The sequence below is a fragment of the Lissotriton vulgaris genome, chromosome 3_1, assembly GCF_964263255.1.
Source record: "Lissotriton vulgaris chromosome 3_1, aLisVul1.2, whole genome shotgun sequence".
Classification (NCBI taxonomy): domain Eukaryota; kingdom Metazoa; phylum Chordata; class Amphibia; order Caudata; family Salamandridae; genus Lissotriton; species Lissotriton vulgaris.
Genome location: NC_141689.1, coordinates 240266728 through 240281395, shown reverse-complemented (window position 1 = coordinate 240281395; position 14668 = coordinate 240266728). Strand labels below are relative to the sequence as shown.

The 14668-nt window shown below is 41.6% G+C and overlaps 1 protein-coding gene across 2 annotated transcripts in view; it reads left to right on the top strand.

The window, feature by feature from the left end:
* The window catches only part of SKOR2 (SKI family transcriptional corepressor 2), a 79512-nt gene extending 68989 nt beyond the window's left edge, over positions 1 to 10523 (top strand). For both annotated transcript variants that reach the window (XM_086960357.1, XM_086960356.1), the window contains exons 7-9: positions 2452 to 2519; positions 6087 to 6152; positions 9879 to 10523. In XM_086960357.1, coding sequence (XP_086816483.1) covers positions 2452 to 2519; positions 6087 to 6149 — 131 coding nt within the window. In that variant the 3' untranslated portion in view covers positions 6150 to 6152; positions 9879 to 10523. The remainder of the gene's footprint in view (positions 1 to 2451; positions 2520 to 6086; positions 6153 to 9878) is intronic.
* Positions 10524 to 14668: the final 4145 nt, after the last annotated feature.

Here is a 14668-nt window from a genome sequence, read left to right as displayed (position 1 = left end):
TACCCAGTTTAGGGAGACGTAAATGCTACATTTCTTGCATGTTGCCCACTGACGCCCTTTCTTAGGCCCCCAGCGTAGACAACAGCTGGCGACGAGGCCCATGATTTTATTTTATTTTATGTAGTTTATAAAGCGCACAGCTACCCCCGAAGGGGTGTCCCGGCGCTAGACTTTATTTCAGCACGGGGCCCCTCCAGCTCGGCCTTGGTCACCGAATGCTGAAATGTCCTTCATCAGCCTGATGCAAAATAGAATGTGCCAGTCCTTTCAGATGGCATCGCTGTTATTAGCCGTGGACACAGGTGGCAGTGAGGGACGCAGATTCCTGCTTCCCTGAGATGTCTGACCCACATCCAGATTAAATTACAATTTTGAAGAAAAAAGCACCTTTTTTAAATCTCGTTTCCGAACGTGCTCTTCATAAGTTAGTGCGCTCTACTATGACGAGGTGAGAGGCTTGAAACTCTGAGGGCGATACACTTGTGAAGAGAAGTGTTCTCACAGTGACCTCTAGTGGCTGCTTTTGGAATAAAACACACATGCCAATGCGTGCAAATGCTTTCAAAATAGTTGAATTTGCAATTAACGGGGATGCGTACTCGCGGTGTGTAATTCGTATTGCAGCTTAATCCTTGATAGCACTTTGTACAACGTTATGACACTGTATCATCGATTATTTCAGCCTTTGGACTTGTTATCAGTGGAGGCTAGTGATTATTTTTCATTCAAAAAGCTTTATTCGAGGATTATAGTGATTTTTGAAAGTGGTGAGGCGTAAAAGTCATATTCGACTTTTACGGAGTAACTAAAGTGAGTGGCACAAACTTACTCAAGAGGTTTCTTATTGAAGAAAATTGTTTCCACATTCACCAGGCAGGCAGATGTATGCAGACGGGCCATGGCATAACCCACAACATACATCTGAAGAAGTGGGAAGGCATCTTAAATGAGTAAATGAAGGCTATAGAAATCATGCTATACTCTTCAGGCGTACACTACAGAAGCCCTTGAGTGACTAACTGGCCACTGTAGAAAAAAGGCCTTTTTTATGAGCAGAAACCTAGTTCATGGCTTCTAGGCAGCAATGCGCCAGAAAACCTAAAATAGAAAAGAACATTGCATTGGCATTCATCAGGTGGGCAGGTGTATCCATACGTGCTTTATGCGCCAATAGCAAGATCAGTCACATTTAAATGTTTTGAATTTTTATGCATGATGTTGAAATTGAGCTTTGTACCCATATTATGGTGACTAATGCCAGGGTCTGCCAAATGAAATGATGGTGTATGGGCTACTATGAAGCAATTATGCCAGGAGCCTTGTGGGGTCAGTTTGTCCATACCGCAATACACCAAGTCAGCTGGTGTAGTTGTATAAAGAAATGGTGCTTTTTAGATCATAAGCACAAGGAGCAATGCCTCCTGTAACCAGAAAATTATCACCTCGAACCCTGATTAAAATGTACTTACCTGTTTTAGAAATGGACTGAGCTTCATCTCACCTCTGTGGTAGTGTTTCACAATAAACCTGTTTCCGTCAACTTTGTGCGCAGTTTTTTCCGGCCCTCGGTATGAAAGTCATTTGGTAATTTGCTGAAATTAATGGGGAAATCTCCCAGGCACTCTCTGAAACCTACAGCGTGCATGTTTCATTCAAGTGAAACATGCGCACTGTATCTGTTTACTGCATGTGATCCGGCGTCAGTGATGAAGCTTGTCAAATGCATTGCTTCCAATCCGAACCCTCACTGGTTGACACACTGCTTTGGGCAGCCTGAAGCACCCCAGTGCAATCAGTCAGAGAGGCAGGGCCGGACTGGCCAAAGAGGGCACCGGGCATTTCCCCAGTAGGCCGCTAGGGGGGAGACTGGTTATGGTCCCCTGGGGGGCCGTTTTTGTTACCGGGGATCGGCAATATCAGCCCCCGTAACAGAATAGGCTGAAACCGGCCCTTGCACACTGCCCGGCTGTACTCCCCCTCACCCCAGGGGGGCCGGCTGAGCAGTTTGCCAGGACCAGTTTCTGTTCCCAGTCCAGCCCTGCAGAGAGGGTGGGGTTCATCAAGGGAGAGGAGTGGCCCTACGCTTCGCCAGGTCGCAGAATCAAGGGCTTAAATCAGACAAGCCCTGAAAACCCTGCGACATGCAGTAAGTGCATGAGCCTGTCCGTGCTGTGACTGCCTGACCTTTGTTGGGAGCAAGGGTCAGACGCTATGCTGATTGCTGAGCAATCAAGACTTACTGCAGGTAGGATTCAAGTATTAAAAAAACGAGAGGCAAGAAATATCGGGGGCATACCCCCACGACCTTTAAAAGAAACCGCCCCTGTTTTCCGTTACTGTAAAGAGAAAATGCGCTTTTCTAGTATTTTATAATGTTTTCAGACTTTTTATCAAAGTCAAAATATAGCTTTGGATGACTTTAATGCATCTGTGTTTTTATTCTTCTTTCAGATAATTTTCAAGAACAAATGAAACGCGAGCTGGCGTACAGAGAAGAAGTGGTGCAACAACTACAAATTGTAAGACATGTTCACTTGTTTTTGATTCGATTAATTTCTTTTCAATGTTTGCGTCAATTGCCTGGGATTTAAAGAGCGTCTGCAGTAAAGCACCTGGTCTCTGCCCTTTCATCAGACAGATAGGCTAATTACTCTCAGATGTAATCAGGCGCTAAGCAGATGTGCCCACACTCTGCATATCAGTGGTACTTCACAAGGAGAGAACACAACACAGTGCAAAGCAGATGTGCTCACACTCCACATATATAAGATACGTCACAAGAAGAAAACACAACACGGGGCAAAGCAGATGTGCCCACACTCCCCATATCAAAGGGGTTGTATGTGATTTCATAGGAAAACGATTTCATGAAATGCCATTACTGAATAACCATTTCACCTACACTGTTTAATGCAAATATTCAGAATGAATGGCATTTACCTTTAATAGAAACCAATTCATAGAATATGTTTTTGCTTGAAATAGGCTTTTGAATGCTTTTTATTTTTAAGTGTAAATGCAATGGTTGCCGGTCTTGCTTTCTGAAACAGTTTTGTCGAGGTTATTTACCTCAGTGCTTTACTTTAGGGGGCACTATATCATATTTATATCTTGTACAATATCAAACAATTACTTTGGCTGCTCTGAATTAGCTGACCATCACCACCTGTAAACACCAACCAACGCTAACCCCTCACAACACCTAAACACCATCAATCCCTGCCCCCTAAAACCACTCACCACACCTAAGCTACATTCACCTCTGAAGCCTAAAAGCCTTGTCTACCCCAAAACACCATCCCTGAACCATAAAATCAATCATTACCCCTAACTCACCCCATTCCAGAACCCTAAAACCCCTTTCTGCTTCTAAAACGGACCCATCCCATACCCCTTTAAACACCTTAGCACATCCAAAGTCCACCCATCCCTGCACCCTAGCAGACCCTCACCGCCCTTATTCACCAGCCATCCATGACCCAAAAGAACTCCTCATCATTCTAAACTACTCATCATTGTACCCTAAAAACCCCTTTTTGTACATTTAAACTTCATCCTTCCCTGAATCCTTAAAACCCCTCACCACCCTAAACTTCACCCCATCCTGAACCTTAAAATCTCTTCACCACTCAGCCGCTATCCATAATTGAATCTTAACAACCCTCGCCAGCCCTAAACTCCACCCATCCCTTAAACATAAAAATACCTCACACACCCAAAAAGTTGTAACGTATGGAAGTGTTCTTCCGATAGATAGGGAGCCTTTACATCTTTCCATTACGCGTGTGGTTGTGGTTCTTCGGTAGGTGCAATGTTCAACACATAATATGGTATCTAAACCATATATTATACCATTACAACAAATGTCCTGAACTGCTGGGGCTTTACAAGTACTAACATAAGACTCTTGTGCACTCTGTTGGCAACTTTGATGTACTGCACCCTGAACGAAGTTCATACTATCTGGTTGGCCATAATTTGAATGTTTTTCGCGGATTCAATAAACAAAGCATTGGAAAAATAATAACTTTGACTTGCATTTTGAGCCCTGACAAAAAAATCTAAGAAAATCCTGCTACATCTACTTCTAAGCGCTTTAATAAGAAAGTATGGAAGGTAGACCAACTTGCAGTCCAGAGTTTCTTAGGGAGAAGAGAAGCACTGTATATACCTTGTTGACAACAAAGGTTGTTTTTATCAGCAGAGGGGTGAAGACAGTGTTCCCTGCAAAAGGAAAACACACACTGTCGTAGCGGTCTTACTCCGGGACTCATCTTTATCGACCTCAGGCTTCAGGCAAAATGTAACATCTGTGAAGCATATTGGCAGTAGGTGAGACGTCTCTGGCAGAATCTCATGTGATAATCTGGGCGAAGGACCGCTCTTGCCAAGTAGCAACCCTTATGTACTAAATCTTATCAGAAATTAGAGTTTCTGACATAAGTTTAGGAAAGTCTGTGCCTTGAGGTGTACAAACATTTAAGGTAAAAGGACGTAAATTCAGACTACATTATTTCAACTATATGTCTGTATTTGTTCTTATTCAACCCTGACATGGTAAGAAGTAGACACTTGTTCCATCAGGTGGTATATCTATGTCATTAGTCGAATGACTTGATGCTTTCACAGATCTTAGAATTATATGGTCAGAGTCAGACGACATCTGCCTCAAATGGCTGACACGACAATGATTCTGCTTAAATCAGGAAACATGGTGACTTCCACTGTCTAAGATTGAGAATATAGTGACCTCCATTATCTAAGATAGGGTTGGACCTTTGTGGCTTTCCGTCAGAATCAGAGATCAGTGCTATAGCAAAATTGTATTTTTTTAAGGGTCCCAATCTTCTCAATATCTTGTTGAAAGATCAAAGGTAGAAGAGTGAAGGCTCTTCATAAATTCTTCTTAAATGCAACCTGCATATCACTGCACCGTCTTTACACCTGTTAGTGAATATTGAAAACTAAATAGGGTCTGATTAACAAAGGTAAACGTACACTTTTGTGTAACTTTGCATTATTTTGGTATTCACAATCTACATGTTAATAGTAAGTTTACGACTGCCACAGTCACGGAGAACCCCACGCATAAAAGGATAGGAGAGGTCTATCTTTTTATGTTCAGATTTCTCCGTCCTGACCGCGGAGTCTCCGTAAAAGTGGCACTATATGTGATTTTCTCTGTACAAGAGGACCATAACAAACACAGTTTACAAATTTCCAATATCATTCGATGGGAGGGCTTTCCTGGGTAGTAAATGACCTTGGACAGTCAGGCACCCAGTTTCCTCTCTGGAGTTTTGACATCAACTCCCCTGTTAATAACCACCGGGCAAAGAATGTCTCACAAATATTGAGTATTGTGTGCATGTAATTCTTACACAAGTCAATGGCTTCATTTATGAGTGCAAGGAATTTAAAAAAAGATGAGTGTGCACTAGTAAACTGTTGGTGATTTAATATTGTGCTCAAATAAATCCCAGGCACTAATGGATTTCCCACCCTGAAAAGGGGTTTGGGAAGGGTCAGAGATTTACCAGGAGTAAATCCCTTTCCAGAGTGGGACAGGGAAGGGAATGGCAATACCATCAAATATGGTTAGAGAGTAAGAGAAGGAATTTCAACATGAGTATCTGTACAGCACACTCCATCGCACATGTGGAAATGCCTCCTCAAAGGGGAACAAAGTGAATCCACAAAAGGTCCCCTGCAGTCCACCTGGAAACGTGACTGGGATAGTTTTCTAAGCGTAGTTCTGGAAAATGTCATGAAATCCTAAAAATCAATACTCGGCATTCACGTGAGGGTGTACATGTTATTACTTTTTTCATGACGTAGACACGCGTTTTGCATTTTGTATTGTTAGCCCATCAAAAAACAAGTGAGAACTTATTCAAGATTATCTTCCCTTTGCTGGCCTTTGACCTTGTGCTGCCTTGTTCCCTCCATAGCATATATTTAACAAAAGGATGCCATGCACAGGTGTATCAGAATCAGGTGGCTGCTGAATTTATTTTGATATAAAGTTTCACATTTAGTTGATGAACGTCTTTGCTGATCTATTCAACTTTTAATGTTTTTAACAGATTCCCTATGCAGCAAGCTTGATTAGGAAAGAAAAACTTGGGGCACATCTGAGCAAAAGCTAAGAGGTGAGTTATCGTGATGCCTTAGAGCTTAATACGTCATTTAAAGAAAAAAGATAATTCTCATTCGGTCCCCTAGAACCAAATGACCACAATAGGAGTTTTTGTCTAGATCAAGTCGAAAGGTCTAGAATATACAAAAAGTAGCCATACAAAAACATATATTTATCAGTCCTGAAATGGGAAGAGGGCAAGAAGTAGAAATGGCTGTGTTATGTATTTATGAATGGGCTATCTGGACATGTTGTGGAATGTTTAGTGCGGTTGTTTGCAGCATGTGATGATGCATGTAATTTTGGCTTCTTCTGTGAAATGTCAAATGTGGATTCTGACTGCATGTGATGATGCAAGGAATGTTGGAGTCTGCTGTGGAATGTTATGTGTGGATGCTGGAAGGAATGTTGGGTTCTACCATTGAATGTTGCATGTGGATGCTGAGTGCATGTACTGATGCATGGCATGTTAGGTTATTCTGTGGAATGTTAAATGTGGATGCTAAAAGCATGTGATGGTGCATAGAAAGTAGAGATCTGCTGTGGGATGTTATTCCATGCTGCGTGGAATATTGGGGTCTATCATGGAATGTTGTATGTGAATGCTGAGATGCATGGAATAATGGGTTCTTCTGTAGAATGAAAATATAGATGCTGAGAAAATGTGGTGAAGCATAGAATGATGGGGTCTACTGTCAAATGTTATGTGCGGATGCTACATGGAATGTTGGGGTCTACCATGAAATGTTACATGTGGATGTTGAGAGCATGTGATGATTCACAGAACGTTAGGGACTGTGTGCTGGGGCTAGCCTGGCAATTAATTACAGTTGGAGGGAAGTTGGGGCCCTGACAGGAGCTAATGATGCTGTGATTTGGACTAGCCTCTAAGGCTATTAGAAGATTCTGCCCCTAGAGGGCTGAATGTTCTAATTTGTAAGACAAAGGCTTCAGGTCGAAATCCCCTAAGGCTCCATGAGTCCTTTGTTATACATTGGAATGTTGATGCTCGGGACTTCTACCAGCCATTAGAACCCCGGAGCACTACATTGTTTTCAAAGGAGCGTTCAACATTCCAATGTTCTAAAAGGGAATAAAGATCTTGTTACCTACTACCTGTTTGGCTTCTGACTCTGATATGATGATCCTGTCTTCCAAATACAACAGGATGCTTGTGACACTGAGAGGTTCACATTGAAATATTCTCTGGTCAGTCCCTCCTTCTTCAGGTTGTCCCCTCAGCTTTGGTACAGCCTCCGGTTGGACCTGTGAGCAGCTGAGGAGCACATATGTGTCTGCATGCTGCTTAAGGTCTTGCTTTCTTTCTGGGTTTTCTTATTCCAAATTATTTAGGACAGTCCTTGGTCTTTAAAATCGGTGCTCTAGTGCCAGGAAACCTATCAAGTGTACATAAGTTCTACAAATATTAATCAAAATAAAGTAAGCTAAAGAATTCCAATTGTTTTTTTTTCATTGGTAATCTCCTATTATTTCTAGGTGATGTTGACAGTATTTATCTTGATTCTTGCCTCGTGAAGCAGGTTTCCCATTCCTGCTCCATGCAAACCACGACTATCGATGGGGCCAATATTTATTCACAGTCGACTTATATTTTGGGTTTCCATCTAGTATTAGATTTCAGGAAGGTTGTGGTAGTTTCCACTTTTTAGAGCTGCTGAAAGCCATTCACAGTATTTATTTGACAAGCAGTTGCTGCATCACTGATGCCAACACTGGATATCGGTACAAAAGGGGGGTGGTGATGGACGGAGCATCTGAATCAATCAAACACTCACACCCAGTCAAAAGATCTGGGTTTAATCCATCACCGTTCTTTAGCCCACTCTGCCACCCCAGTTGAGACATGGCTATATGCAAATCAATCTGACCCTGTGCCTCATGGGAACAGTCCAGCCCGAACTGCCAAGCCATGTCTTCCCTGGACCGGAAACAAGCTTCCGAGGACCGGTTTCTGGCGTTCCAGCCATCTTCAGCCCTGCTTGCTTGAATCCAGTGGCGAAGTGAGCAAGGGACTCACGTCTGAGCATACCCTGCCACACTTATGGCGGCCAAAAGCGGTACAAAAGGGGGTGGTGATGGACGGAGCATCTGAATCAATCAAACATTCACACCCAGTCAAAAGATCTGGGTTTAATCCATCACCGTTCTTTAGCCCACTCTGCCACCCCAGTTCAGACATGGCTATATGCAAATCAGTATGACCCTGTGCCCCATGGGAACAGTCCAGCCCGACCTGCCAATCCATGTCTTCCCTGGACCGGAAACAAGCTTCCGAGGAACGGTTTCTGGCATTCCAGCCGTCTTCAGCCCGGCTTGCTTGAATCCAGTGGCAAAATGAGCAAGGGACTCACGTCTGAGCATACCACCCCCTTTTGTAACACTGGAAATCAGCAGAAACTAGAGAACTATGTGGTAATCAGCTTACCATAGGTGTCTCCCATTACCACACAGCTCTACATGACAGTGCCAGTGCCTAAAAAAACACTACTCGGAAGGTTCTTCGTAAATGATGCCCCCAACATAATTTATATTTTATTCTAGAGGTAGGAGGCCAGATAATCAGTTTAACCATGGAGGTCTACGTCGGTCCAGAAGGACAGGATCCATGCCAGGGTTTCAGGATAGAAATTGACAAAGTAAACCAGTTTCATCTGAAACTGCTGTATGTAAATGTAATTTACATGGGTAGAGAGAAAAGCTGGCATTGATCTGGCCATCTTGGACCAATGCTGGACGACCCTTGGCTAAACGTTGTTTGGTTTTGGTCTCCAGGGTTCTTTTGTAGAACAACAATGCAATCTAAATTTAAACTTGTCAATCACTTACCATTAATTCCTGGCCATTGGTGTCACACTAGTTGTCACATCAAATAGAACTTCTTCCTCCCCTGGGAAAGACGGACATATTTAAAAATGCTTATAGGACTCTGGAGGTATATACATCAAAGAGGTGTTGCTTGAAATTGCCGAAATCAAGAGAAGAAAGTCACTAACAAAAACATGGTATGAGATCATGACTATTAAAAAAGCACCACAAACCAAATAAAACCTCAGATTCATTGTTATGTTGGCAGGACATCATAAGTTCTAAAAATTCTACTCATTGGTAACACCAACCAATTATCTTTCAAACAGATACTCCTCCCAACATTACACCTGTAGCCCACCCATTCGATTCAGATCATTTCATTTGGGAAGAATATTAGTTCCGCCCTTGGAGGCTCATTTCAAATTCTGGCGCACAACAATTGTTGTGTTCATTGTTCACCTCATTACGGTGGGAGAGGGTTTCATGAGTATCTCAAGAAAGTATTGATTATGGACAGCTGTAGTAATAGCTAATTAATTTTATTTTTCAAAAACAGCTACATTTAAAATTGTTTCAGGTTTATAACTATCAAGTGGTGCAAAAATAAAGGTTCTGCATATCGATGCTATGATGTTATTGTTTCTTAAAGAGTCTTAAACGGTGAAGTGACCGCCCAGGGATTGCGCCATCCATTAGGAAGTGCATATTAGCGACGGTTTTGTGTACTCTAGATAACATAAGGCAGTATGAAATCAAGAAGTGGTGCAACAGAAAATGTACAGATTAGAAGAATGTTGTTGCATAATATTTTTATATTTTAAGCCTTAATGTATTGTTACATGAGCACATACTCTTTGTATGAGTCTATGGTTTATTTACAAGCTGTTGCATTTTTTTCTTTCTCTTACAGAAGACCTGGGACCAGTTGCAGCTTTTATTGTAAAATATAACTTCACTCCTCAAAGGAAATGGACTTGTACAGATCCTTGGATGCAAAAGGGCTTAGAGATAAACTGATGAGGGTCTTGGGAAACCCAGGACCAGATGCCTCAAAGGCTTATGGGTACCTGCAAAAACAGAATGTAGCGGACAATAGGAACCAGTCACAGAGCTTTTGGTGGTTCCAAAGATGTTGTGTTCTTGGAAGGCCGAGATTGTTTACTCAGGTCGGAAACATGACTATCTCAAGTGTTAAAGACCCAACCTGTCAACACAACAGCTGGTTCTTCCAATTCAACCTGAGAATACAGACCTCCCCCTTTTACGCACAGGAAGTAGTTATGCCTGATGAAGAATACCTCCATCTTGAAAAAGGAGCTCCCCGGACATTGTGAGAGAAGGGTGTCAGTTCCACACAGAGCTTTGCCGAAGAGGCCTGGACATTGCACTATGCCGGCCCTGCCGCACTTGTACTCCGCCTGCCATAATCAATTAGGATTGTATTCTCCTCGGGAACAATTTTTCAGTTTACTATTGAGTGTAATTAAGAATATAATCGCTGTTATAAAAAAGGTATTTAACGCTGTTCATGTAGTTTCTTTAACATTCATGTGGATAAAAAAGTCTATAATAAAAAAGAGCTATGAAGTAATTTGTGTTCCTTCGGTAATTCAATTTACATTTTGATACTTTGAGGCAAAGCGTAAACGAGGGCATTTGTCACCGTTCGCAACGGTTAGCTGGCACAAGTCTTACGACAAGTGAGCGCCGCGGAATCCTCAAATGCACAGCAGAATGAGCCGCCGCATCCCAAGAGATTCACATGTAAACCTTTCCACCAGATCATTTCTACTTGACCAAGCCAGGATCCAGGGAGTGAGCAGATTGTCCTGGGTGAGAAGGCATTAGGGATTTTGTAAAGATCTGGTTGAAACTGTATGAGACCACAAGGCATAATGTCTATGTCATGGCATGATTAGTGTTGCATAGTCACAGGATGGGAACTTTAAACCAACAATAGCAACAACAACAATCAAATGCAGCGACACCAAAACAGTGCAACAGCACTGCATGCACAAATATATTATCATACATCAAATTCTGATGTCTGTTTCAAGATGTCATCCCTTTACTGTGGCATTTCCAGACAGCAATTAAAAGTAGAAAAACAAACACCCACCATGTTAATATTTATTTCATATTTACTTATTGATTTTTGTATAGTGCAGAATTTCATTGGCTGCTTATACAATGTATTTCAGTAGTGCTAACAGGATTTATCTTTCAGTGTTATAGTTATCACAAGCAGAGGTGGTCATACAGTGGGAACAGACAGTGGTGCGTGCAGGTGCCGAAGGTACGGATGATGGTGCTTGAAGGTAGCACAGGTACAGTTAGCAGTCCTTGAAATTACCACTTTATCTATTATGATTCAAATGAGCAAGATGGTCAGTATTGAAAGGCCCTTCGAAGATTGATGGTAGGGATTTTTCCAGAGATTTTTGGTAAAAGCTACAATGCTTTCGCATCCATGAAAGTGTAGGTTTAGAAGAGTTTAGCCAATCTTAATAAATAGTTTTTATTTTCAGCTAAAATACTCTTAGGAAGCAATCCCGTCCACACCTCTCAGAGCGCCAGTTCTCAGTGAGCATTCAGATGGGTAGATCTAAAGATGAGTCTCTTTGAGGGTCCACTTCAAAGCGTACGGGGGACAGAGTGGTTGAGAACACAGTGACGAAAAAACATTTATATGCCGCTCCTTTGTTGTCGTGCCCACCTTACTTACAAATGCTTATGCACAGTTTTCTATTATACTTCTACAATTAGTGATTAAACACTTAAACATCCAATAGATGAATGGAAGGAGGGCAGTCAGCAAGCTTTGGCCGCGACTTACCCCATAATGGACCTCCTCCGAGTCCGCCAGGGGGTCCATCATGGGGTAAGTCGTGAGGGGGTGACACCGTGAGTTACCGCACTGGGTGACACCAACCCTAGTGACGTCACTGTGAAATGGAACAGAAAAAGTAAAGTTTCAGAAGAAGAGTAGTGAAAGAGTACCAAGTACAAGTTGTAGTTAAATTGAAAATGAAAGATTAAAATCAATGGTTGGCAAGAAAAAGGAGACAGAGAGCCCAATTACAAGTGTAGGTGTCACAAGATAAATAAAGATACCATAGGTTAGATTATTTATTGTGTGCAACAAATAACACCTATTACGAGTTTGTGGGGAATTAACATGCAGATTTTGGTGTGTGACGTACCAAAATCCGCATGTTACGGTAATTACCGTATGGTTTTCCGCTGTTTTAATTGTCAGCAGGTTTGGCCTGCGAAATTTATTGAAGATTGAGGTATTTAATGCATCCGATAATTGTTGACTATGTTTAATACCACTCAACTTGAAATTCCGACCCCTACGGGGTTTACGCAGGGGTCAGAAATTAACAATCCACTTATAATCAGGCCCAGAAAAGGAGAATAAGAGAAAAACAGCACAAAAAGAATGAAAATGCAGAAAACCCATGGTTGAGAGACAAAGGAGGCAAGTGGTATATAAAACAATAACGTAAAAGAAAAAGAAGGTAAAATAGAAATCAGGAAGAAAAATTAAACGTGTGAACTAAGTCTAAGTAGATAAAAAGAAAAATAACAGAAAGAACATAAAAGTACACTACAGCTGAAAGTTAAAGATTTATGTCTGACCAGCTGATCACTAGTTATAATAATTGTGTGTTATTTCAATAAGTTAATACATTGAATGCAGACATCATCTGCAGCCTGCATGTCACAGGTTCTACTCACAGTCTTTACAGCCTTTAATAGAAAACCTCCTGCAAAGTTCTGTGTGTCCTAAAGACCACAGATCATAATTCCAGTGAGAAATGTAAATGCACCTAGTCCAGAGATTATCATGCAACGTGTTGGTGACAGATTGCAGCCATGGAGAAATAAATAATTTGATTTATGCAGATAATGGAAATGTCTTTTCTACAGGATCCAATTCTAGTGGGATTGCTTCCTCCCAGAAATATGTTGAGAATGTGGAAGTTTTGTGACCTGTGATTAAATTCCCGCAGCATTGTGTGGTTTAGAAATCAAATAAAACATATTTAAACCCATACATACTATGTGTGAATTGACAAAATAGTTTTAGTGTAGTTGTTCATAGGTGAAAGGCCAACAAAATACTTAGGGCCTGTTTACATGTGGCCTGTTAAATTGCAATCCCTGCGCAAACATCTTTTTTTTCGCAGGTACCGCAATTATAAGTGGTGCGATGTTTACTGTACCTGCTAATTACCAGGTGCGATACAATGCTCAAAATTCCATTCATTTTGGCATGTCAAAACTGCTAGAATTTAAAAGTGGAAAATCTATATGTTATTCCACAAAAAGTCAAAATAGACGATAGTCATTGCATTCAATCAATTCCAAACACCTCGGTGTCAGTCTTATCTGGTGCAATAACTATCACATCCGACAGGGGGCACTCGTAATCTAGCCCTTCAAAAGCTATGCTTGAAAACCAAAGCAAAATATATTTAACCACCAGTTGAAGGTGTGGGTGAACTAAATGGTGTTAAACGCATTTACAAAAAGAAACAAGCATTTGCAATGCAATAGGTCTCGCATTTACGTAAGTTTGAGCTATTGGCATATGTAAATGACAATGCCTTTTTTTTATAATTTGGTTTTTAAAACATAAATAAAAGGCATTGCCATTTTCAATGCCAATGGCTTAAACTCTCGCAAATACGAGACCTATTGCATTGCAAATGCTTGTGTACGATGAAAAGGTCATACTGCAAACAACCGCAATTGGAAGTCATAGCAAAGCTGTATGGCATGGAACACTCAGACATTTGTCTGGGGAGCCGGGAGATTAGGTGCAGCAAAATAATTTATTTTTTGGTAAACATTTCATCCGATAGTAGGAGTAGCAGGTGTCTACTCAGATGGATATATTACTTTTATCCATGGCATCCCTCACATTTAACACTCAATGCCATAGCCTTTTTTAAAAGTATAGGAGCACTGCTTTATATATATATATATGCATTGACCATGACAATGCATTTTTTTAATGTGTTATTTCATTTAATGATATTTACCTGAAAAAGTTATGACTGAGTGAGTTTTAAGGACAATTACTGCTGTAAATATGGAGGGGATGCATGAGACTTGCAGAAGGAAAAAATGACATCACATTTTTTACATGATATAATATTCTGCTTTCACAATCACACAAGCAGCTGAAGGCTGCTTCCAAATGCTTTAGTGATCCATTCTGAATCGAAGCTACGAGGGGAGTTGAAAGGGGAGTCCTGTCCTGATTGCAATTTGGGGTTGTATGTTTTAATGGTTTGTGCCCGCAATTGAAGGGGTAAACACTGATACATTACCAACTCCTCAAATGAGGTGGCAACCCATTCGCAAAGTTGAAGCTGTCATCGTAGGACAGCATTCCCAGTGGTGTGACGAACCATGAGGTGGCCCCATGCAAAGTACATGGAGGGGGCCACCACCCCCGGACCCAGTCAGGTGTTCTCAGGCCAGGGGCCTGCTGCCATGCACAGTGCAGGAGGCCCCCCAACAGGAGCTCAACCATCAATCCCCCCACCCAACCGCAGAGGCTGTTACACTGCTGAAGCTTCTTTTTTGCGAACTGTGTTGATGGCATTGTAGGGTGTAGGCAGTTGTTCCTTGTCCAATGTGTAATCAATGGGTATTTTTTTTTGTTTAAAGCAGCACCAGTTC